Genomic DNA, 26,412 nt, shown 5'->3' with positions numbered 1-26,412 from the left:
AGTCAAATGTGACAAACAATAGTGATACACAGTCATAGAAATGTGACAAAATCATGATGAACTTACAGTGCCTTTTCTATCTAAAATGGTCTCCACAGAGCCCTAATTTCTTAAGAAAAGGGGGAAGAGTAGTGATTTATAGTACACACAGGTGCTTTTTGCACTTGCCATCCTGGGGATCACTTGTGGAACCCCTACTGAGTGGAACTGCGTAACAGACATTGCGGCCCAGAGCACGCAGCTTTGTAACATCCACTACCATGGCTCAGGACAAACACCTGTCACACTGCTAAGACAACAAAGGGCCAAATGGCAGGGCATTTTATTAACATCCGACTAACTTTGGTCTTATCCCTAGACCTGACTGGGTGAGCCTCCTTCCCAGTTTATTCCAGAGCCTTCTGGAACTCAAATCGTTTTTGAGACAGGTCCATGCTTCAACTAGTTCAGCATCAAAAACCTTCAGCTTTTATAGCTGTCTAGAGGTCTGCCCCTGGCCCCAGTGGGAAGTTAAATGTGAGGCTGGTTTAAAGTTGCCTCCTGAATCACATGGTCCTTTCCCTTGTGTGCTCTCCAGAAGCAGTAATCATTAACGGCAAGAAACCACCTCTCTGGGGACAGCAGGCATTATTATCCCTTCCCCTTCCCCACAAAGGCAAAGCTTCTACTTTACTTAAGGAAGCGGGCAGCCCCTCCCACTGATCACATCTCTGCCTGACATGAGGGCACACAACCTTTATAATTTGCCTCCTTCCAAGAGTCCCTAAGACAGCCACAGTAAGCCTTTTAGAGAGGAGTGCTAACTGCAACCTGAAACCCACTTATTTACTGCAAAGTGTCAAAAACTGCAATTAAACCAGAACACTGAGGTTTTTAGTTTAGAAAAAACAAGTCTATATTAACATTTTTGTCTTAAAAGAAAAACACAGTAACATGCATGTCACAGGTTTGTGACCACTACCTTAAGAGAAACTGGAAGTGAGGAGAAGGGGAACAACATTTTATTTGGGAAAGAAAATTATAATTACTTATTTAAATCTGAGCAAGGTCTGTGCATATAAACATAAACACCAAACCAAACAAATAGGCAGACACCCCAAAACTCGACCTTTCAAAATCCTCTTGAATGAATACTAAAACACTGGTTTTATGTTCATCACATTTACCTAAAAGGATCATTGTTATGCTACAACTGCAGTCCAAAGACTATATGCAATAAGGAGAGTCAGTAATAAACGGAGTTTTATGAAAACTGTTCCAATGGAACACAATTTGCGCATTACCTTATTCAAAATTGTTCCAGCCACTTTATCAGAACAGCAGTTTACCAGAATACTCATTAAAAACCCACAAACAAAAAGAAGACTGCACAATTAAAGCAAGCAATAAAGTTAACATCTAATTACCTTTCTGAAACAAGCATTGTGGTAAATTAGAGAAAATAAAAACTAATGCTCACAGTTTAGAAACCTTAGGTTTGTGCTTTTAAAATGTTGTCCAACAGGCAAGGATCTGTGGTTAAGATACCAGGTCTGGCTATAAAGTAACTGAGACGGATCCCACAAAAGACAAATGACAATCAGTCTCATTGCTTTATAATCACACCAGGTACAAGTGGTTTTAGAACTCATTTCTGAGGCTCCCTCTTGAAGACTCAAGCTGGAAAAGGAGCGGGAAAGCTGTACAGGTAGCCAAGGGAACTAGTCCAGGTAATTTCATTCAAAGAACAGTAAATGAGTATCAACTAATCTCTATAGGAAGCTGTTTGGGAAAGAAGTGTTTAATTATTTCAACTGCCCATGCAATGATATTTATTGAGCACATACTATGATGACTGCCTCTTTTACTTTTTATTTTCTTTTCACTTGCTAAGGAACAGGCAAATGACCAGCTCTTGATTGACACGTTATGCTTTGGATCCCAAAGGTCCCCCCAAAATCTCATGTGCTTGGAAGGTAACTGTGCCGTGAGGATGTCGCACCCCTCAGCAGATTTATCCTCAGATAGTATGGGAGCTGAACCCGAACGCATGATTAGAAGATGGGGGGTAGTGGAGGTGGTCACTTGGGGTGCGATCTAGAAGGGTGTTTTTTTTGAGGCCCCGAGTTCACTATGTACCAGGCAGTGATCCTCCTGCCTCAGCCTTTGAGCACTGGGGCCACAGGCATGCACCTCCACGCCTGGCTGGAAGGCTGCGTTGCTTCCGGTTCCTCCCTTCTCTGCTTCTTGCCTGCACGGACTGAGCAGCTTTCTTCTGGCATGCCCTTCCACCTGCTGTTTCTGCCTGAAGCCAGGACTGAATCCCTCAACATGCGAATCAAATACACCTTGCTTCCTTTGGTTTTTGGGCTTTTTGAGGCTGAGTCTCACTATGTGGCTCATGCTGGTCCTGAATTTGGGGTGATCCTCCTGCCTCCACCTCCTAAGTGGTGGGATTATAGATGTGTGCCATGACTCCTGGCCACCTTTTCTCCTTTACACTGTGGGTGTTGCGTATTGTGTCCAGAAATGGGAAAGCAAATACAGCAGGAAAACTGTATCTGATCTCAGGAGGGCAAAGAAGCATATCAAGGGGATTAGAAAGGGAGCCAATATAGGTATAGCTTTGTCACCCTACCACAGGGGAGTAGACTAGAGTGATGGCAAAGGAGACTAAGACACCTGCGATCCAGCAAAATGAGAAACAAATAATTACAGGAGACTATCAGAGTACCAGCGAAGACACTGGGTTCTCAACTGTGCTGTCCTAAATTGGTACTGGCACAGAGTCTGTAAAAGTTATCCAGGGGACCCCTCTTAGCAGAAAAGCCCTCCCACCCTAAAGTCTGAAGCCTGCCCAGATGCTTCAGACATTTGTTTTAAAGATCTGGGAGCCTGGCCCAGCCTCAGGAGAGACATTAATGCCAGAGGAAAGTTAACCTTCAGGAGAACACTAAGTTAAATCAAGCAGTGATTGGTAAGAGTTAAGGATTAATTAGATCATAATGATGTAAACATTCAAGCAGAGATGACAAATATCCGGGACATCCATCACACTTTTGTTTCCTAAGCCCTTGGCTAACACTGCTAATAAATCAAGGATATAGTATAAAACATTTTTAATTTTTTTAAAGCTGCTTTGTTTAGTTTTGTATCAGGACCCAAACCGCTTTGATTAGTTGTGTATGGCTGTGGACAATTACGCTTGGTTGTCATGTCTCCGTGGTTGCTTTCAATCTAAAATAGTTCCTGAGTCACTTGTGGTTCATTATTCACGAAGCTGATGTTTTTGAAAGGTGTAAGCCAGATACTTTGAAAATGTCGCCTGTACAATGGTCTCCTGATGATTAGATCTCCAAACTAAACATGGCTGCTAAGAAGTCACAAGGTGATGCTGCATCCTGCTTTCTCAGGGCATCACATCAGGAAGCCCGTGGCAGGTTCACCTCTATTGTTGACAGCAACTGTTGCCCCTCGATGATTCTGTGATCTGCCAATTGCTGCAGCCTGCGTTTCTCTTTGTAACTAGTGAACAATCTGTGGGTAACACGTAGTTTATAGTTTACATGAACAGCCAGTTCTCTAACAAGCGTCCACTCGGTGCTTTCCCCACTCACCAAGAAGACCTGAAACACTGCTCTAGTAATATTTTCAAAACTGTAGATTTTTCTTATGCTGTAGTTTCTCTACATTTTACAAAATTATTCTGCACCCAGAGACATTACCAAAAGTTCTACGTTTCTACGTATCTTTTCCCCCCACTAAAAACACTTTTTCTACAAAACAGAGCTTCCTACTCCCAGCAATTGTATTTCTCAGTCAAGAAACATATTCAGTAGGAAAATACGGTAACACTTTTTTTTTGTTTTCTTTTGTACTGGGACTCAAATTCACACAACCTTGCGCTTGCCAGGAAGGTGCTATGTCACTGAGCTAACATAATATCCTTGGTCCCAATGACACTGTTATTAATTCTGACTACAAAACTAATTTTGAGCCACCAAAAGTGAGAATTTCAGAATTAATCTTTTGAGCTCTGGATTAGAAGGTCTAGGTTCAAATCTAAGCGTGCCATTCAGACTTCCAAACTTCTGTTTCTTCTTTCAAAGTTTTAGGTGCCACTGGCAGGCTTCTTGTCAGATGCTAAACAAATGCTACAGCTTCATGAATGGTCCAACTTGAGCGGTTACTGTTCACTGACAGTAAAGGAAGGCACTTCTTTGGTACCTTCCCCCCGGCCCAGGAGGCACATAGGCACTGGCCAAGCAACACAAGCCTTTCAGCACCACAAAAGTTCCAGGTTCAGACCTGAGTGGGTCTCCCCACTGGGAAGTGTCAGAAATGTCCTCTTTCCTTCTGCCTTTCCCAGGAATCAACCCCAGGACAAGCCCAGGAACATGTGGGGGAGCTGTCTGAGGCACTAGGCTGCAGATGGGAAGAAGTGATTTTGCCATAAATGTTTTCACTAGAAGCTTGTTTCCTAAGAAAATAAAATAGCACTTAACTAATGTCTTATGCCTTAACAGATGAATTTGTCTGTTGAGTTCAAATACCTGCCAAAGTTTTAAGGAATTAAAAAATCAGTGAGATAGATAAATTTAGGAACCCTCCCAGAAAAATGTTCAGGACAAAGCATTCCAGCACTGTCGACAATGATACTATTATCACTTGGTAGTCAGCAGCAATGTTTACAGGAGCAGGAGAACACCATATGCTTTAAGTGAAAGAGTTCAAGATGGTTTTACAGTTCCAGAAGGCCTGCTGCAGCGACAAGAAGCAGTGTGTGCAGCAGTTTCCTAGCAGGCTGTGTGAAGCCATTCACTGGGCCAGGTCCTGTGCTGCTTGAGTGTGGTCTGCCTGCTCTCACTTACACTAACTTAAATCTCTTCTCAACTGTTTATCTACGGTATTTCCATTTCTTCAAAGCCAGTCCTCACTTCTCATATTTAAAAAAAGAGGAGAAGGAAAAGGAGAAGGAAAGAGAGAGAGAGAGAGAGAGACAGACAGACAGACATGGAGAGAGGGGGGCTATATTTCTTCTATGATGTGAGTACAGAAATAATTCTTACCCACCTAGGGGACAAGTTGAATCAGTTTTGGTTTCCTGCTGAGATACATAGGTTTCTCCTGCCACTGCTGTTTAAAAGATTCTGGTGCATCAACTAAATAACGTCCAGTCTCCTTAACCGGACATTCAAGGCACTTGGGAGCCAAAAGGTCCTGCAAGTGACCAGCAAGCCATGTTTTGATGGATGCCCCTTGATCCAATGAAACTGCTGGTCAAACTGGCTGACAGCAGCTCATGAGGTCTAAGGAGAATGGTGTGGAGCCGGAGGGAAATTTGGATAAAGGTGTCAAGGAACCAGAAGCTTCTACAAAATCAAGTCATAGGAGGACAGGGAAGACACAACAGTGGTCACAGATCAGGGCACTAAAGTTTGAGACTTGTGATTCAACAGCTGGGGGAAATGATGAGGTACAGGGGAGCAGCTAGGGATCAGAGACCTGAGAAAGGTATTTTAGGTTAAAGCATTTATTATCCAGGGATAGTTTAAAGCTGCTCAGTTTGACTGCAGGGCTCTAAGTGGGGAAGCAAGTTGGGAGTCAAGGCCTGTGGCGAATGGGGAAGTGACAGGCAGGAAAGTGACTGATACAAAGAGGGATGCAGTGCACGGTATGAAAGTAAAAGGTGAAATTCCACTGTGGAAACGCAGTGGTTTGAAAGCAGCAATAAACGAGTCGACAAAATACCAGCATCGCACCATCCAGTTCTGTTCTGCTGAAGCTTGAACTTGAACCATGAGGCCGACACATGGGAGCCAATTGTGAATCACACGACTAACAATTCCTGAGGATCCTGGGCTCGGTCATCCTCACAAGGAACAAGCTTCTAGCAAACCCAAGTTCTGTTATTCCTTGCACAGGAAGTTCTTGAATCTCACCCAAGCAGAGCAAAGAGTCAATGCACAGCATTCAAATCTCCGTTTCTTCTTTCTCATACTACCTCCTGACTATCTGTGCTCATTCATCTCTCAGTTTGGTTCCTTGCGTGTCATAAAAAGAAAAGATGATAGGGGCATAGACCTGCATGTAAGATTTTCTTTAGTTTGTACACTGGCAGGGCAGATATGAACAGTCAGAAGAGAGTGTCAGAAACCTTCAGCAAAGAGTTTGGAGAGATCATCAATCTTCAATATAATACAGGAACCCTACAAATCAGTGACTCCTTTAGGGTAACTGGTTCTACCCACAGGTAGGTTTTTTTTCCACCACACTAGAACAACTCAGATCACAGGTAGTTTTAAGTACACAGAAGATCTTTAAAACTGAAATCTAGATTTCTAAATATCCACTCATGGATGCTGGTTCTGTCCTTGGGAAAAGCAGCTCTGAGAAAGTACACTGTATTTCAACTACTGATGAATGTTGGCACATCAACTGTATGGCATATCATACTTTTGTAAATCATGAAGAACAAAAAGGAGTCCTGTCAAATTGTAAGGCGCTACTGAATTTAAGAAACATTCCAACTCCAGGCTGCACATTCCAGAACCAATGAAAATTCCTCTTCCACATAGCGTTTCTTCAAATGTTCAAAGGCATTTCCCCAGGACTCCTCTTCAGTTTTTCCAAACTAACTACTACAAGACTTCCAACTCATTCACATTAAAAAAAAAAAAAAACTTAAAAAAATAAAAAACTTACAAAAAGTTGGAACCAGTTTACCAGAACCTAGACTCTTTGGAGTGAGCTGCTGGTCTGGCACTTCATCACCCCAGATACTTAAGTGTGTGCTTTCTACAAACAGCGACAAACTGACAAAAGAACACAACCTGCAGCAAGGAGCTGCTCAGTAACAGACCCGCAACCACCATCTCCACTCAGAACCCACTCACGCAGCCCGACTTCCCAGCAATGTCCCGGGAGGTGGCAGTCAGAGCACAGTCGCCTGGCCGCACTGAGCCACTGTGCGTTTCCTTGTCATTTACCACCTTAACATCTTTGTCTTTGAAGATTACAGCCCGAAGAACTGCAGAAGGCCTTCGTTCCCACACGGCTAGGCCCTGGTCACCGCCTCTGGCAGTAACATCAGAGAAGCTGTGCTGCGCTCTTTCAGCCTATGCTACCAGACAGTGTACAGGTTTGACCCAGATGAAATTCGCATTGATCATTTGGTGAACAATGTCCTCCCTATTTTTCCCTTTGAACACTTCCCTTTCCCCACTAACTTTTCCCTAAGTACACTAACAAGTACTTTGCGGGGAGTTACTTTGCCACCAGGTAAATATTCATTCCTTATGAAACTTTCAATTTACTTTTACCTTTTACATCAGAATGAGTTCATACTATTTTAGTCAATAGATTAGTTATTGTAATTATTCATTTTGATGCTGAGACTCTAAATTAAAGAAAACTTTTTTTGAGACAGGGTCTCATTATGTAGTCCAGCCTGGTCTTGAACTCACTTTGAGGCCCCAGGCTGGCCTAGAACTCAGGGGGACCCTGCCTCAGCCTCCCACATGCTGGGATTACAGGTGTGCACCACCATGCCTGGCTGAAATTCTAAATTATGTTTCATAAGATTGTTAACAGAGTTTTTCATCTAATTTTTTTTCTGGACATCCATTTTAAAATGTTTGTATCAGAAGAAAATGTTAAAAATGAACATAATATTTCCTGTACCAAGAGTAGATGAAATAAACATCTTTCGACTTCTATTTATGTCTATGAAGGTACAGCCCATAATGCTAATACTGTTTTTAAGGGCCATGACACACATTTCCTAACACCAAGTCCACAAGATTAAAGGGTCCAGGGAGTCTCCATTTCAGCTCTTACTTACTTAAACCAGCTATCCAAAAACTCTTGTTACTAACTTTTTTTAATCTACTGGCCAGTCAGTCAACTTAGTATTTTTCTTATCTGTGTTCTAACAGATTTTTCTTCCTGGTTTTGTGTCCTTTTGAAGTACAATTCTTATTTTATGCTTTCCTGTAAGTTTTTTTTTTTTTTTGGAGATATAATCTCACTGTGTAGTTTAGGCTGGCCTTCAACTCAGTGATCTTCCTGCCTCAGCATCCCGAGTGCTAGGATTACAGGTGTGCACCACCATGCCCAGTGTCCTGTAAATTTTTGATTAAAAATCATTTTAACCGAATGGGGAAAGAATGGTCAAATATAATAGGCATATCCAAACAGGGAAGATTTAAATTGAGGGGAAAATGCCTATACATCACCTTTTATACCCAGCATCTGACCCCAAAAAAGACCTTCAAATCTTTACAAATCTATAAGCCCAGGACTCAGTGAAATGAACAATTCAGTTCATGGATATAAAGTAGTGGGAGCAAGATTTTTCACTTTTGGAAAAGTTTGGCAAGTTTAGAGATAAGTAAAGGGGAAAGCTAGAATGATCCCTGTGGTACAGTTGGAGATATAAATATGAACTCATTCCTTAGCTTAATGTAGATACAGATGGTTAGACACAAAAATATTTGTTTGTATAGACGTGCAGAAATTCCGACAGGTGCTGGTATGAACACTACACTCACTTGCTCTGTCAGCCCAGAAGCAGCAGACAACCTAGTGACAGCAAGCTCACCTACCGTCCAGATTGTGGTTTCTAATATCAGTCTCCAATAAATGGAAGCCAGAGTGTCTTGAAGAAACATTGATTTCCGAGACTAGAACGACAACTACATGCAAGATGGATCTGGCCTATCTTATAGCAGTATAAACAGTGCTCAGAAAAGAAACCAAACAGCTAATACCATGATAATGGGGTATGTCAAAGGGTACAGAAGCTGCCACTGCATGGCCAATGACCAAGGCTGAAAGACTTGGAGTAACGAAGTCATACGGTGTTACATCAAGTCCACAGTGATGCAAGTTAATGACTGAGGAAGTTAATAAGCACAGAAGAGACAAACCCAAGCAAATAATTCCAAACCCAGCATTCCAACAGATTCTCTGCTCTAAGGGACTGAGAAGAACTCTTTATACCATGTGCAGGCCACATGTAGAGCTTCCCAACAAATACCGCACAGAAGAGGAGGAAAGAGTTAACTTTATAGGAGGAAATATGACCCAGCCAGCGATCAGGTCAACTTTATTTTTTTTTTTTTTTTATTTTTTTTTTTTTGTCTTTTTCATTTTTATCGGTACCAGGGATTGAACTCACGACTGCCTGCTTGAAGGCAGGTGCTTATGCCGCTGAGCTAAATCCCCAGCCCCTAGGTCAACTTTATAAGTGGTAATTTACAGTGATATGACATAAACTTCCCATGCTGATTGCACTTTCCCTCTGTTGTTTTCCTCCCCTAAACTTAAAAGCCTACTCTAATGGTGAGAAAAACATTAACATCCCAACTGAATGACATTCTATGAAATATCTGACCATTACTCTTCAAAACTGTCAATATTACAAAAACAAGGAAAGTCAAAGAAACTCACCACCAACAGCAACACAGAAAGGAAATTAGGTAAAAACGATGAAAATCTGAATAAAGTAATGGGCTTGTAAAGCAACAGCAGTATATTCTACATTTTCTTGATGGGCTTTTACCGTAAGAGATTTACACTAAGTGGCCCAAGTTATTGGTATTCAAAAGTATTGTACAAATAATTAATTGGTTAATTAACATAGGTACAATACTAATACATGATGCTAACAACAGGGAAAACTGAGTGCAAGGTTTATAGGAATTCTTTGTACTACTGTCATAATTTTTCCATTAAGGTAAAACTTACAATAAATTAAACACATTTAAAACAGTATTAGCTGGGCGCTGTGATAATGTCTGTAATCCCAGCTACTCAGGAGGTTGAGGCAGGAGAACTGCAAGTTCAAGGCTAGCCTGGGCAACTTAGTGAAATCCTGTCTCAAAATAAAAAATAAAAAATAAAAAATAAAAAGGGGCAGGGGTGCAGCTCAGTGGCAGACTATATGCCTAGCATGTGCAAGGCTCTGGTAGCACAATAAACACATAGATTAAGTCTAAATTCATTATCATGTAAACTGTTAGCCAATTTAAAAATGTCTCTCATCCTGTCCATTTATTTTCTTTCCTTCCTTCCACCCGCCCTTCCTTAGTTCTAGTTCCCCTTCCCATTTGAAAATTTTCTGTTTCACAATGTCTGTTATGTTATACATGTTGGTCACTTTCAGTGAAACGAATTTCTAAGCCAGTATTGTGTTCTAAATCTATGCAGACCTTTCTATTACCTTCTTCCTCTTCTGCTGTCAATGGGGAAAGCATTATCATGAGATAGACAAAAAAGCAAATCAAGTGACGGGTTCAAACAAGGCATGAAGACTAACTGATGAGTAGCCTCAAATACCTCAGATGAAAGCGTTTTCCTTAGTCCACTAAAGATTTACAGAAATAAAGGAAAAGTTAAGAGCTTACGGGAAAGTTTTTAAATGGAACCACTGCATTTACTTTTTAAAGAGAGCTCATTAACTCTTTCAGTTTCAGATTTTTGACGATTACAAGTTTAAGAAAAGGTATGGCTACGTGGGGACACTGGCGAAATACCTGCAAATGGAGGCAAAAACATAATCATTTAAAGCTCTATCTTCCTGCTAGCTCAGTACCATCTCTTCTATAGCAATTAAATTCATAATCAACTATAAGCTCAAAAACCTTACATTGGAAAGCAATAACAGTCTATTCTTCATTTTCTTGATGGGTTTTTACAGTAAGAGATTTATACTAAGTGGTCCAAGTTATTGGTGTTCAAAGGTATTGTGCAATGTTTCTGAATTTTTATTCATTTTCATAAAGTATAGTTTTTACATTTAAAGTAAATTTTGTGCATTTGACAAATTATATTTTCTAGTCACTGATACATAAGTATAGAGCTAAGTAAGCTTTTAAATAAAATATGATGGAAAAAAGTAAAGAACTATTTAACTGATTCTGCTTAACCACCCAAAAGACAATACACCTGATATTGACTTGACATTACTGATCGACAAAGATTAAAAACATTATTTGGTTGACAATTTTCACATATTTTTGAAGACATGCACGTAAGTCTACACAGCGGCTTCTGTTGAGATAATGGTGTGACAGTACCTAAGACGACTAGACAGTAACAACGAAGTCTATATAAATTTTTAAAAACCAGGAAAACAGATCCTTAATTTACAGACAATTGTGCATTATTTTAAAGTATCTAAGAGCCCCTAACTTCCCCTTTATACTACCACACATCCGCTAGCTTCATGACAAAGAACACATTCTGCTAACGAGAGGTAACAAGTGAAACCACATATTGAGCAGTGCTTCCCGTCAGTGATATCATGGACCTGAGCTGGGAAATGTCCTTCAGGCACCAGAGGAAGGGCACTGCTGAAACAAGCACTGCAAGCTCTTGAGGCGTGGCTGACAAGGCAATGAGACCCAGTGCAGTACTTCTACTTGGCAATGTGCAGTTATCTTTAAACAGCAAGCTAGATAATAAAATTATCTTAATTGAATGAAAGCAACTGCTACCTCATCATATTAAAAAAGTTTTTGCACATCAAAAGAAATGAATAACAAAGGGAAAAAAACCCCACTGCGTGAGAAAAAATATTAGCCAACTGTCCTTTGATAATAAAGGATTTAAATCTAGAACATATAAAGAACTAAAAAAAGCAGAGCCCCCCAAAGTCAAAGGCCCAATCCAAACACACAGATGGCAAATGAATACATGAAAATGTTCAACATCACTGAACTGAGCAAAGCAACTGAGATTCTATCCTGCCACAGAAAGAATGGCTACTGTCAAGAAATCAGCCAATAATAAACGCTGGGATGCTGTGGGGGAAAATGAGCCCTTCTTTGCGGTTAGTGGGAGTGCAGACTGGTAGAACTACTGTGTACATCAGTGTGGAGATTCTTAGAAAACTAGAACTAAGAGGTCCCATTCAACCCTACTATTCCCCTTGTGGATATTTTCCCAGAATAATTAAAAGTACCATACACCACAGTGATATATGGTGTATCCATGTACATAGCAGCACAATTTGTAATAGTTCAATCTTGGAAACAACCCAAATGTCCATCAACCAAGGAATGGATAAAAAAGATGTGGTATTTTTATACAATGGAGTACTACTCAGCCATAAAGAAGGATAAACTCAAGGCTTTTACAGATAAATGGATGCAACTCATAAGTGAAATAAATCAGACTCACATGTTTAAACATTGTATTGAATCCATAGTGTAAACTAAAAGAATAAATAATATCCAAAATGTACCATGGATATTGTGAAAGGGAAAGAAACTGCTCAAAAGGAAAGAACAGCTGGATGGGAGAAAGGAGAAAATAAAGGGAAAAGAATAATAGAGATGCAAGATAGCTAAGATAATTACACTACTAATTTCTATTAGCTCACTGAAAAGAATGGTTTGTGCTTATATTATTTGATCAATTTTGCATACTTATATCTTATGAGCAATTACTTTGAAGACAGCAATATGCAATATATTCATCATTGTTAATTTTCTCTTATTTTGAACTTTTGTGTCGTTTTTATTGTTTTCCTCTCCTTAAGGTAAAGAAATTTTTAAAAAGGCAATTCAATTACTTTATACAAGGCTCTCTGTGGATCACTTGCAAACAGAAAGGTAAGACAAAAACTCAACTCAGAGACACCAAGCTGGAATACAAGGAGTTGTTAGTGTCTCAACATTTTGTCTCAAATATGAAGAAACAGAAGAGCAGAAAGCTAGGGAATAGAAATGAGGGTTCCAGTTTCTCCATGCACTCAACAAAACCTGATATTAAAAAGATTGTTATTATCCAGCTTTTTATTCAGTCATCCTAGAGGATGTGAAATGGTACAGTGTTGTTCGATGGCATTTTTCTAATAATTTTTTTTTTGTGGTACCCAGGGATCGAACTCATGACCTCACACTTGCCAGGCAGGTGCTTAGGCTGCTGAGCTAAATCCCCAGCCCATTTTTCTAATGATTAATTAAACATCTAATCATTTAATCCTTTACGCACTTAAGTGGAGCACATGGCACATGTCAGTAACCTCAGCTATTTAGGAGGCTAAGGGGGGGGATCACAAGTTTGAGGTCATTTGGGGTAGTTTAACAAGACCCTCTGTCAAAATAAAAATAAAAATAAAGAATAAGAATAAAAATAAAAATTTAAAGAGGGCTGGAATGTAGTCAAGCACATGCGAGGTGCTGGGTTCAACCCCTAGTACCACATTGTACATAAAAAGTAAAATTAGGTCTATTATTGATGTATATTATTTCTTTATATATTCTGACTATATCTTATCACAATATAAAAATCTAATCACTGCCCTTAGGCACACTTCCATTCACGAAGGCCATTTTCCTATGAATATTAAACTCTATTACTAAATTTATTTTTGTTGTTACATGTTAAGCTGTGATAAAAGAACTTCATGGTCGAACAAATTCAGGAAGCATTAGATTAATCAAAATAAAACAGGTTCTTTAAGACTTCTTGGATATCTTAACATGTTAATAAGCACTAGGTGTCTCTATAAATAGCAAACATTTCAAGCATTTTCCAAAACTTTATCTGTCCCATTTCTATAGGTCATCAATAAATATATCTAAGTAAACTGTTTTAAGGAATAAAGATGGGAATTCTACATTAACTACAGACACCCTTCCCACTGCAAACAAAAATAAATTTAAAAAAAATTTCAATTCTTCTCTTCTTATCCCCAGATCTTCCTACACTTTTATTAAAAGATTCTTTTTCTAGGTACTTTTCTGTGGTTTGTGTGCATAAAGTAACATCACTGGAAAAGAGAAACACATTTTGCTCAGCCGAGTTTCTCCTTGCTCATTTTTCTTCCTGTTTTTAGTAAAGAAGAAATTAACATGGCATGAGAATAAGCTACCTTAGGGTCCAAAGTTTCAAATATGTTTTCTTCCCACTAAGACAAAGGTGAAAAAAAAAATGAGATGGCAGCAGAAGAACTACCATTTTGAAACCAGTTTTCCACACAGAGATGCAGCCCAATTAGATGCCTCTTTAATTCCTTTTGGTTTTCATAAAGAAATTAAGTCACAGGAGTCCACTAACTTCCGGGGATTAAAACTTTTTTCACACCTTCGGTTTTATTCTTTTTAACTTTCAGTTTTTATATAATAGGCTTATGTTTTCTTTTGTAATGAGGAAAAATACAGTTTTAGTTTAAAACAAAACCAGCCACAGAATAAAAATAAATCCATTTGCATTAGTCTATCAAGATAGAAAAAGTTAGGCTGGCTGTAGTGGCACATGCCTGTAATACCAACACGTGGGAGGCTGAGGCAGGAGGATCACTGAGTTCCAGGCCAGCCTTGGCAAATTTAAGGCCAGCCTAGACATGCTGAAACCCGCTCTCTCTCTCTCTCTCTCTCTCTCTCTCTCTTTCTCTCTCTCTCTCTCACACACACACACACACACACACACACACACGCACATGCAAATACAGAAAAAAAGTTAATTCTTTAAATAAGACATAAATTTTTATGAATGCAAAACTGAACTTTAGGTTTCAACTTTAAGAGATGGGCTGGTAAACTGAACTGAGTATTAGCAAACTTGGGTTTGAGCAATCTTGTATGTGTCCTTACCTGGTTTGGTCCCTGGTCCTTAAGACAGGGAGAATACCTACACCAAGGAAAGTGTTACGTCTTCTCTCTAGGTGTCCTCCAAAAGCCTCATGTGCTCACAGGTGGGGCTTTGGGAGTGACTGGATCATGGCTGTGATGCTGGGGCACGGGTGCGAGGTCCTGGCTCATGAGCGTGTGACCTGGATTAGCCCACTGACTGGTCAGGCAAAATTCTGAGTGTGGCTAATGGATTTACTCAGGAGGGAAGACTCACCTTGAGAGTGGATGGCACCAGCCAATAGGCTTGCAGCCTGGGTGACCAAGAAGGGAAGAAGGAAGACTGCTGCCTTCTCTCTGCCCTGCCACCTCTGCCATGCTGCCTGGCCTTGGAGCCAGCTCTCTACAGACTGAAACTAACAACAAACTGTGAGCTAAAATAAACCCAGCCCTCAACTCACAAGGATCCTCCTGCCTCAGTCTTCCAAGTGCTGGAATTAGAGTGTGTGTGTGTGTGTGTATATATATATATAGTAAGTGCTCAGTAAGTTATAACTACTGTTATAAAAATGATTACATTAGAAATACACTAAGTATTTCTACAAGAAATTAACAAACATTGTTACTATTGCAGGTACACTAATCAGTAAGTAGTTTCAACAATTACCCTACTGAAAGAATACTTCCCAGACAGGTAATCCTTGAGATTCCATGAAGTAATCTGGGTGAATGATTTCAAATCAAATACATTATCTCTCAAAGTTATAGAGAAAATGTAGAAATGGAAAACAACTAAGGATACGATCACAGCCAGTCACTTAATAAATCCAAGTTTTACAGACTATTTTTGTCATTATTTAAGACAAAAATCAACCAAAGAAAAATGACATGTATCTTGACAAACAAATGGCAATACCAAAAATAAATATAATCATAGAATTATACTGAAAGTTATTTGATTATACCAGAAGTAGAATGTCTGCCTTTAAAGTAATAATTTCCAAGGAGAAAAACAAAATCTATAAGCCCCTTTTATTCTTTACCTGGGTGAGTCATCGTGACTGGCTCCTCTTTGGATTTATTATTGTAGATGACTACGGCAACTGCATTGTGGAAAGCAGCCCGTGATATTTTCTCTTTAAATGTGCAATTTCCCCTCTGCAGCAAGGCAATCCACTGTTTGATATTAGGAGGAACAAAGAACCGAGTTTGAGGATCACAACCCAGATGATCAGCAACTAGATGAAAGAAAAGAAAAAAAAATTAATGACATATATCAAGTCTTTATCAAAGTGCTCAACTATTCTCTGAATATTATATAGATTGACAGCACTCTGACATTTCACTGACCACAGAACTATAAATACATACACCAAGAATGATGCAATGAATCTGCACCAACATCTGCACAGGAAGAGAGATGCAGTCTGACAACGAATTGAAAGACAGTTAACATCCACGATAGGTTGGTAAGAGAAGAGGAAGGAAACTCCAGAAACCCAAGTCACAGCTCCAGCCCTGGCTTTCTGCTCACTCATTTGCACTTACTAGGCACTACACACACACCCTACCATTGTAAAGAAATAGGAGACTAATTCTGCTTAGGGAAACTGAAGAAGCCAATGTAACATTTAGTTCAATTATCAAAGTCTTGTGGAAATCAAGCATGTTTGAAGAAATTTCTTGGTAAATGTCAAAAGAAATTAGAAAATTTCAGTATTTGCCTATATTTAAAATTTCTGTTGACATGAAAGAACGTTTCTCTAATTTATATTTATTAATAAAAATTATATCTCTATATTAAGACACGTACTGTATCACCTAACAAGGCACATAAAGACATCATATACACCACCCCCCTTGGGCTTGTAAGTTATATGACATGGTATGTTTCCACCAAACTTGGTTTTTAATTTTCCACGTGGTCATAATTCTTGACACCATCTGCGGGATCATATAAAGACATCCTTGGCTGCTCTTCTCACCCCACTGTCATATTTAAAAGAGACGGGCAGCCCAGGAGGAGAAACGAGCCACCAAAGCAAGGCACAGAATAAAAGCGGACCCACTGCTTCAGTCTTTGCCTGTCCTGAGTGCACTGGAAAGGGAGACGGGAACACAGCACTCTGATGCATAGGTAGCCTTCACAGGGAGTAAGTCACAAAAAAAAATCAACCACTGGCTGGACATGGTGGCACAGGCTTACAGTTCCAGCAATGGAGAAACCGAGTCCGGAGGGTCATGGCTTTGAAGCCAGTCTAGGTTAACACAAAGCTCAAAGCCAGCCTAAATTACAGTGAGGTCCTGTCTCAAAACAAAAACAACCTCAAATGCAACATTAATTAATAACTGCTACAGTACACAGGATATAAAGAGATGACATGGGTGAGGAAATGTTTTCTCTCTACAACCTAGAAGCACAATGCTTAGCAAAAGAAACTAAACACTTAGTGATTAGTAATGATTTGTAAAATTCAGAGATGCTGCTAACTTCAGAGGAAAAAAAAATCCCACCTACTATTCTGACTTAAATATCTTCAAGCTTTGGTATAATGATCATGGTAAGGGATGGTAACCAGAGTGGCCTCTGAACACACAGTAAGTTAGGAGATGAATATTTTCACAATTTACCGTGATCGATAAGATTTATAACTTTTTGTACTCTAAAACTCTACATCTTTTCCTTAATTCAAAGAGGGGGTTGGGGGTAAAGCTCAGGGCTACAGTGCCTGTGTCACATGTGTAGGGACCTTGGTTTGATCCTCAGCACTGTTAATAAAAAGTAAATGCGGAGGGCTGTCACAGTTTCAAACTTTCTTTTGAGGGGGTGTGATACTGGGGATCGAACCCAAGTATTACAATACTAGACAAGCATTCTGCCACTGAGTTACACCCCAGCGCTTTTTAAAAATTCCAAGTCAGTCTTGCTAAATTGCCCAAATAAATTCCAACTTGTGACTTTCCTACCTCAGTCCCCCTAGGTGCTGGGATTAGGAGCCTGTGCCACCGTGGCCAACTAGTAGTTAACTACTGAAAGACACAGTCACTGGATTATGAAATTTTAAAATCTTGAAACAGATTATTTACTTCCAGTGGTATCTGTTTCACAGATAATTATGCTGTTTTAAAATACAAGCATTAGGCAATGTGTTGTGACAACCTCATTGTCTTAGGAAGTCATCCAATACTGTATCCTAACAGGGAGCAATCAAAGAACTGGTTTTAAAACACACTGCTACCTAATCCCTGGCAGAACATGCAGAAATCAAGAGTACTTAAAAGGCTCTGTAAGCTTGTATCCCGTGAAACTTACTCATTTTTCTGTGACTTATCCTTGCTTACTGCAGTTTCACATGCATTTACAATGATGTAAAGAAACGTGTTTGCAGAATCAGCAAGACCTTGGGTCTAACTCCAGATCGTCTACTTGCCGGTTCAGTCACTGCCACAGGTAACCTAAATTCTCTCATCTTTAATTTAGTTGTGAAGATTGAGATACTGTTTATCTCACAGTTACATTTGTAAAAAAGCCTGTAATAATTCCTTTACTCATGAGGGCTTCCCTTTCCTTCTCTCGAGTATCCATCCTAGCGATCCAGTTTGATGCTTCATGATTCTCTGAGCCAATGTATGTGACTTCCCCACAGCAGCCTTTCCTCCCGCGCGCCCTGGCTCCTATCAGCGATGCTCCCCAAACCTCAACTGTCACCCGTTTCTTTTCACAGTGCCCCAGTCCACAGAGACCAGCAAGTCGATAATATTCCCGATGTCTCAACATGGAAAGATACACCGCAAGGAATGCCACCATGGAATAAAACATGCCAAACCTAACTGAAGAGAAATTTGAAATCTCACTGCAGGAGTTTCCACCCACTACGAAGAGATCCTGAGTACTGCAGGTGCAAGCAAACCCTAAAGATAGACCCCAGGAGTGAAGGGTGCTCTTGTCCCAAAAGTTCCTCCAAATCATCATCTATAAAAGGTTCTAAAATCATCTATATCAAGAATACAATATAAGGGGCTGGAGATTTAGCTCAGCGGCATAAATGCCTGCCTTGCAAGCAGGCAGTTGTGAGTTCGATCCCTGGTACCAATGAAAAGGAAAAAGACCAAAAAAAAAAAAAAAAAAAAAAAAAAAGAATACAATATACAATACCAACCGAGAATAAGATATGCAAGTCTCTGTCCCAGTAAGCAGTATTTATTATTTTGAAGAAGAAAATAAAGTGTTTCATAATCACTTAACACTCAGTGTGCTTATTCATCTATATTATTCCTTCCTGTAATGAAAAAATAGTACAAGTAACAGAAATAATACTAACAGTTCTAAAAAACTTTCCAAAAAACTGGCCACTGTGATTAAGCAGTACTAACTCAAAAGTTAATGAGTTGAAGCTGGGTGTGTAGCACATGTCTATTCGTCTGCACTCCTAGCACTCTGTAGACTGAGGCAGGAGGATCTTTGCAAATGCAAAACCAGCCTGGGCTACAAAGGGAGCTCGAGGCCAGCCTAAACTGCATAGCAATACTCGGTCTTAGAAAAAGATACACACACAAAAATTTAATGAGGTTTACATATTTAAACAATTTATAAGGGAACTCATGTTAAAGCAGGAAAAGGCTGCATAGTATCAACCACTAAAAGCTTAGGCTACCTAGTGAGTTTAAGACCAGCCTGAATTCAAAGCAAGATCCTGTCTCAAAAAGCTGAACAAATAAATAAAATTTATTTCAGTAAAAGAGACACTGCCATTAACCCCTGCCAAAACCCTTCCCCTTGCTTTGAACACACTTATCCCCTTATTGTTGCTACTTTCTGACACTGTTGTGGAATTTCTATCTTTCAAGATGTGATAAAAAATATGGTGAATGCTGTTCCCTCTGTCACCTAAAGAAGCAGCAATCTTATGAAAACATTACAGTGCATTCACATGCACCTTACCTGCCAAATCTGGTACCATGTGACTTCTGGCTCTTCCCCAAAGTCAAAATGACCTTGAAAGGTAAAAGCTTTGAACTGATTCAGGACACTGAAGCAGCCATGACAGTACAACTAAAGACACTCCCAAGGGAGGACTTCCAGAGCAGCTTTGGAAAGTGGCAAGAAGGAAGGTTTGTGTGTTCACAGTGAGGAAGAATATTCTGAGTGATTAATGGAAACGTGCCTTTTACTGGAATAAATTTTCAAAATTTAAACATTCACCGTTATCTTTTAATCACACCTCATGTTATAAAATGATTACTATACTCTAATTAATATATCATCTCTTCACATAGCAATTCCGAATTTCCTCTGCCTAGAAATGTTTTATAATAGCACAAGGCAAAACAAAATAAAACAAACTCCTGAACCTATCTACCTATTGATAGGAATCAGTTATGGGAGGAACACATTAACTTATGTTCTTAGCAACCTGCTAAACACCAAAGAGAAGTACAATGGAACAAACACCTTGGTTTTGATTAGCCCTGCATGGTGGTCCACGCTGTAATTCCGGCACTCTGGGAGGCTGAGGAAGAAGAATTTGGAGTATGAGCCCAGCCTGAACAATTCAGCAGATTGACAAGATTCTGTCTAAAAAAAAATTCTCTAAATTTATTGAGGTGGCACGACTGGCACACAGATATCAACAGAGTAGAAAGTAACATCAAGAAGAATACTTAGAAAAGCGAGAAAAAAGCATAGTATAAAAGTTTAGTGGACATTCAAACCTACATGGAGTTCTTGAAAACTTTCAACTTAGAAAAGATGGACATGCAGAAATTCCTAGCCCTGCTGTTGTGCTCTTATCAAATGTGATGACACGAAATGCAAGCTGCAACACTCTATGGATGGAAGATTATCCAGCTCAGAGAAAAAGGCCTCAAAACGGTAAAGAGCAAAGAAAAAGAATATTCTGGCACAAACAAAATAAAAATACCAAAAGGGTTATATATAATACATGATGGATGAAATCTCTTCCCCACTCCCATCAGTCTGAAGCTTTCAACTTTGATTCATTTGATTCAATGAGCCTTGTCTCTTAAAAATGCAAATACACTACCCAGTAAGCAGCAGTCTCCCTGTCATGTGTGGGTAAATGGTTTCCTTCCTTGCTCTGAGATTCAACTTGCAGCAGGCTGTAGTCTCTCGAGATGGGAGCAAAAGCAAGACCCTAGATAAACATTTTTCTGCAATGGTAGTCGAGAAGGCTGCCATATTTGCTGCAGGCACTGGGCAACTGCCTAGACCTGCCACCTGTTCTTGGAGCCTGTGTATGCTGCTTCCTCCTCCTGAGATGCCAGATCCACCCCTCACTACTGACCCCACTCATGAGGGTTGCATTCTGCTTGGAAGGTTTTCTCCAGCATGCTTTCCCTGCCTTCCAAGACTGAACTGAGTACTTTTCTCAAGTTGCCATGGCATCCTGAGACTGCAGCCAGCTTGCATTTGTCATACTGTGCTAGTAACTGCGTGTTTATTTTTGAGTCTCTCCTTCCAGAATGTGAGATCTAGCATCTCTTCCACTATGTCTGGCACATGGTAAATACTTAACAACTTGATGAAGGAAGAAAAAGAAGGACTGATGGAAAATAAGCCAAAACTGACATTAAAAAATAAGCCAGGCACCTGTAATCCCAGCAGTCTGGGAGGCAGATGGAGGAGTTCAAGCCCAGAGTAGGCAACAGAACTTACAGCCTTGCCTCAGCACAAAAAATAGAAATAGGGCCAGAGTGTCGCAGAAGCCCTGGGTTCTATCCTCAGCACCCCTCTAAAAAAAGTACAATGCACTGGCTGGGGTAATGTCCTACCAGTTATTTCCTACAAAACAAAAAGTATATAGTTACTTTTCACTGTCAGACATATTCTGATTATTTGCTTTCCCATTTCTCAAATAGATAATCTCTAATCTTTTACGTGTCTACCTTGTCTTCATTTTCCTTTTGTTATAAATTTTATGATTCAAGAGAAAAGACAGAATTCTTCATTTTTGTTTCAATTTCTAAATTTTAGTCTCAATGTTCAGCTACTGACCTGGATCTGGTTTTTGTTCTTGTATCCATTTATGTGGACATTATTTATTACCTTACTATTTCTGACTTTCAAAAATGAAATCTAGTCTTATTCTTTGTTACTACTTATCTTTATTGGGTAGTCTTGTTGAAAATGTCTCTTTTCTCTTAATTTTCTGTTAACTTGTAAGTCTCAAATTTCTCCTAACTTTGTACCTACAGGTGTGTCATTTAACAGAGATGTGTGTCTGAGGACTGTATGGTTAGGTGACACCTGTACATTATGCACCTCTTGTGGACTAAGATATGTGGCACATGGTTGTGCTTTACTCCTCCAATTTTTTTTTATTTAAAGAAAAGGAAACAAAAAAATACATGGAAATTTAAAAAAAAGGTAGAAATAATACAAAATTACAGAAAAACAAACGGTAAGAAATTGCTGGTTGATAAGTTACACATTGTCATCCCAGAAACAGCTGCTCAGGTTATAGAATCAAAGCATTTAGAATGACATTCAAAAAGTGACACTACAAACAGTTCTGCTCAATGATCGAACAAAAGCTCAGCAATATGGTCATCAGTCCCACACACCCGTTTTACATCTCAAAGAGGGCAAGATCAAACATATCAAAACAGAACAAAACAGTTAAAAAAACAATTTAAAGAAACACAGATTTCAAAGCAAGTCCACTGGAGATCCCCACCGTCCATCCAACTGTCTCCAGTTTCCTACAAATAGCTGTCCCCATCTTCACCCACTTTATATACTTATTGCATATTATAGAATTAATCAAATCATTAAAGGATGATGAAGGCCCTCTAGGTCTTCAAGATCTAACATTAGGGAAGACAATAATAACTACCATCGCATCTCTCTCTTTGTGATAGCTGTCCCCATCTCTACATATGCTGAAATTGAACTCAAGAAACCAGTCCAATGTCATTCTAATCAGCGAACAATAGTATTGCTAGAATTTATATCATAATGCTACAAAATTAACCTCGGGTTTCTTAGCGTCTCTTCCTCAGAGTATCTGTTCATTACATCTTGCATTATATAATCTGTTCCCGTAAATAATTAAAAAAAAAACTCATGTGTGAATTTCTACATATATATCTATCCTCTCTGTATTATAGGGAAAACCAAGTCGTAGCAAGACAGCAAAACAATTTCCTAGAAAAACATGCAATGGATAAGACATATAAGACCACAATATAGATGATCTTCCGTAGTTACTATGTTTTCTCTTGTTATTTTCAATAGATTTGTCCACAACACCGGCTTATTATAGTTAAACATAGTATTACCTATTTTTATAAAAACTTAACTTTGAAAGCATTGTAGGATTTGAGAGCTGTTAATAGTTAATACCAGTATGGATATCCTTTACATCTTGTCAGAGTAGTTGCCTCTACTTTTAGGGTTGATACTAACAAGCATACCAAATTCAAATAACATCAGCCAAGGCCAACCCATAGTCTTATGATTCAGATTCAATTAAAATCAGTCATAGTAAGACAATGTAAGTAATACAGGATTTCAGTTTAAGTTAATAGGAAAGTAAGGATAGTTACCATGGTATAACCTGCTATTTTTGGGTCAAGATGTCTGTGGCCTCAAATCTGACGTGAGTGGACAGACCAGAACAAATTAAATTCAAACTAAATATGGCAATAAGACTACTGTGTCTTTTAAATCCTTATACACCATTAACAATGACCTCTGCCTTTTTTTAAAATAGTGTTTCAGAGCTGTCTAAAGACTATAGCTTACCGTCTCTGCCTGTCTGCTACTCCACTTTTCTGCTATAATTTGTCCACCTTATTCCTTCATTCCACTGTCTGCCCCGTTCACTGAGGCCTCTCTGCCACTATTGCTGGAATCCTGGTATCCCTTCCTCTCTTTCTCTGTAATATCCTTCAGCACTCTCTGTAGGGTTGGATTGGTGGCCACGAACTCCCACAGTTCCTCCTTGTCTTCAAAGCAGCTTATTTCTCCATTAATTTTGAGAGAGAGTTTTGACAGGTATATGAGCTTTGGTTGCATATTATTTTCTTTCAGGACTTGGAATATTTCTCCCCACTCCCTTCTTAAGAGTTTGTGTTGATAAGTCTGCTGTTATTTTGATAATTTTCCCGTTGTAGGTAATCTGCATCTTTTCTCTGGCTGCTTTTAATATTCTGTTCTTTTGGTGAATTTCTGGAATCTTGATTATTATATGTCTAGGCATAGATCTGTTTTGGTTGTAGGTAGCTGGTGTTCTGTATGCCTCTTTTATCTGGATATCATTTCTTTTTGCTATACATGGGAAATTTTGCTTTAATATATCTGTGAATATTCTTTATATTTCATTTTTGGTTGCTCCTGCTTCCTCACTCACATTCTTTATTCTTATGTATCTTTTTGTCATCTTCTAGTTTTTGAATTGTTTCTTTCTGCTTGTTATTTTTAAGAGGCTTTTTCTTTCACGATCATATGCCATAAATCTCTCTTCAAGTTTCAGAAGGCTATCTTTAATTTCTGTCAAGGCATTTTGCCAGTGTTCAACGGAGTTTTTAGATTCCTGGTAATCTCTTTGGATCTGTTTCATGTATTCTAAGTTATGTTTAAATTCTTCTTCAGAAGTTTCTCTTTCTTTTCTGATTTCCTCAGTTCTTCCATCTGTGTTCTCTTGGGCGGGGCTTGTCATTTCTTTAATTAATCTCTTTATATCTTGCCTCACTTGGATCAGGAGTACAGCTTTAAATTCATCTATGAGGTCATGAAGGTATTTTTTAATTTTGGCTGATGCTGTGTCGAGTATTGGATGGTTACTGTGCTTGTTCTCTTCAGTGTTTACTTCTCCTGGGCTTATTTTCTTATGTTGGGCAGCTGGAGATTTTTTTAAATTTTTATCTCTTGTCATGTTTCTGGTTTCTTTCAGACTGGAGTGTCCTGGGGGTCCCTGGCCCCCTCCGTATTGCTTAGGGCCTTTCAGAAGCGTGCTGACTTGAGTTTTTGCCTTCCTCCCCAATTTGCTGTTATCTGGGGTAGGCTGGGATGCAGGGGCGGTACAGGCTAGCCTCCAGCCTCTGTGCCAGTCAATCCGTAAATTAGGCTGTACTTTCTGGATGTCACTGAGTTGTGACTATTTTGTATCTGCTTATTGGGCCCCAAGCAGAGGCTTGGTTTAGCCCCAGTAGCTCTTGCCAGTTCTCTCTGTACCAGAAGCAGCTGACTAATGTCACTATGGCACAGGTTTCTGCCCAAATCCCAGCTGTTCTCTTCCAGACCTCTCTGTGACAGGAGCACCAGGACAGCAGGTCTGCCCAAATCCAAGATGTCTTCCACTAGTTCTTTGTATGATGCTGAAGCCAGCACGGTGTCAGGCTCTGCCCAATTTCAAGATGTCTTCCACCAGACCTCCCTACAGGGGGACTCGGTGATGTCACTGAGCTGTAGGTTCTGCCCAACTCTAAGATGTCTGCCACCAGACTGTGTTATTGATGTCCCCGTGGTGGCGGGCACTGCCCAGTTCCAAGATGTTCTCTGGCCAACCCCAGCAGCCGTGGGGTCCCCAGTACTCACCAGGGTTTGGTGCAGGTCCTCCCCTTGGGTCTATTGCACACCACGCCACTCGCCCTCCCTGCGCTCTCGGCACAGCGTGGAATGGTCAGAAAACTGCACAGCGTTCGGCTTCGGAGCTCCAGAGCCTTTCACAATCTCCTCTGGTGCAGTGGGGCAGTCCTGGCTGCTTCTCGGGGTCCCAGGTCTCAGTTTCCAGCAGTCACCAAAAGCCAACACAGCTTTTCCTATTGGGTCCACGGGTCAGTTTGCTGATTTAAAGGTGCGGGATTTGCAGCCTCCCGTTATCAGCCTTCACAGTCTCAGCATGACTTTAAATCCTCCAGCTGCGCTGTCTTGGTTAATAAGAATCGTTATCCATTCATCTGGCCCTCTCCATATTGTCATATTCTAGCTTCTAATATGATTTCTCTGGAGAGACTCTCTGCCCGATCCCCTAGCAAGCCGTCATTTTTCCTCTCACTCTCTCCTCCAATTTTTAAATCCCCACCCCCACCATTTTTTCTTTTTTAACCATTTCACCATCTCAAGTCCTCTGAACACCCATTTTTCTTTTCTGATGTTAACACAGTGGATGGCAAAAAATGATCTGCAGTCTAGTCCTTTCTGATTTCTCAGGACAACAGTTTCTTTTTCCTCTTTTAAAATGGTTGATGTCTTCCTTTTCAAAAAGAAAGAAAACATAGGCATCTACAGAGAGCCCCCTTTTCTGTCACACTTCAAGTGGTATCTGTACCTGCCATTCCTACTCATTTTAATTTTAACCTTTCTGCAACCAACTACTCCACTAAAACTGTTCTGGTTCCAGTAACTCACATGTTGGCAATGACAAGACACGCTCTGCTCTCCAAACTGACCTCGCAGTGACCCCTGGCCCAGGTGAGCACACTCTGGCCTTAGCCCACAGGTCCCCATCGTCCTCCTTCACAGCCCTCTTCACATAGCTGTCCCTCCTGCCTGCTCACCCTCACCTGCCCCATACACAGCAACGTCCAAGAGTGCTTGCTCCAGGGCTGCAATGCTGACCACGCCACTGGTGTGCTTCTCTCTTACTAGAACAATGATGCCAAGAAGCTTTCTTTGGAGAAATTATTTTTCATTCTTTCACTTACATGAATCCATAGTATCCTATATAAGCTAATTCAGGTCAGCAACATGTTAAGAATCAGGACAGAAATAGTGTATGAAAAATTATACACAAGCATGATGACCTATTTCCTTTCACTCTAAGCAAAATTCTAATCCTAACTTTAACAAATTTTTTAATGTTTCTACTGAATTCTAGGAAAAGCA

The 26,412-nt window shown here is 39.8% G+C and overlaps 1 protein-coding gene across 4 annotated transcripts in view; it reads right to left on the bottom strand.

The window, feature by feature from the left end:
• Rnf130 (ring finger protein 130) overlaps nt 1-26,412 on the bottom strand; it is a 126,480-nt gene that overhangs the window by 68,493 nt on the left and 31,575 nt on the right. For all 4 annotated transcript variants that reach the window (XM_063230460.1, XM_063230459.1, XM_063230461.1 and 1 more), the window contains exon 2: nt 15,605-15,799. In XM_063230460.1, the coding sequence (XP_063086530.1) occupies nt 15,605-15,799 (195 nt within the window). The remainder of the gene's footprint in view (nt 1-15,604; nt 15,800-26,412) is intronic.

Source organism: Cavia porcellus, unplaced genomic scaffold, assembly GCF_034190915.1.
Source record: "Cavia porcellus strain 051 isolate PalLab524CR breed Dunkin Hartley unplaced genomic scaffold, mCavPor4.1 scaffold_19, whole genome shotgun sequence".
Taxonomy (NCBI): Eukaryota; Metazoa; Chordata; class Mammalia; order Rodentia; family Caviidae; genus Cavia; species Cavia porcellus.
This window is presented reverse-complemented; position numbering and strand designations above follow the sequence as displayed.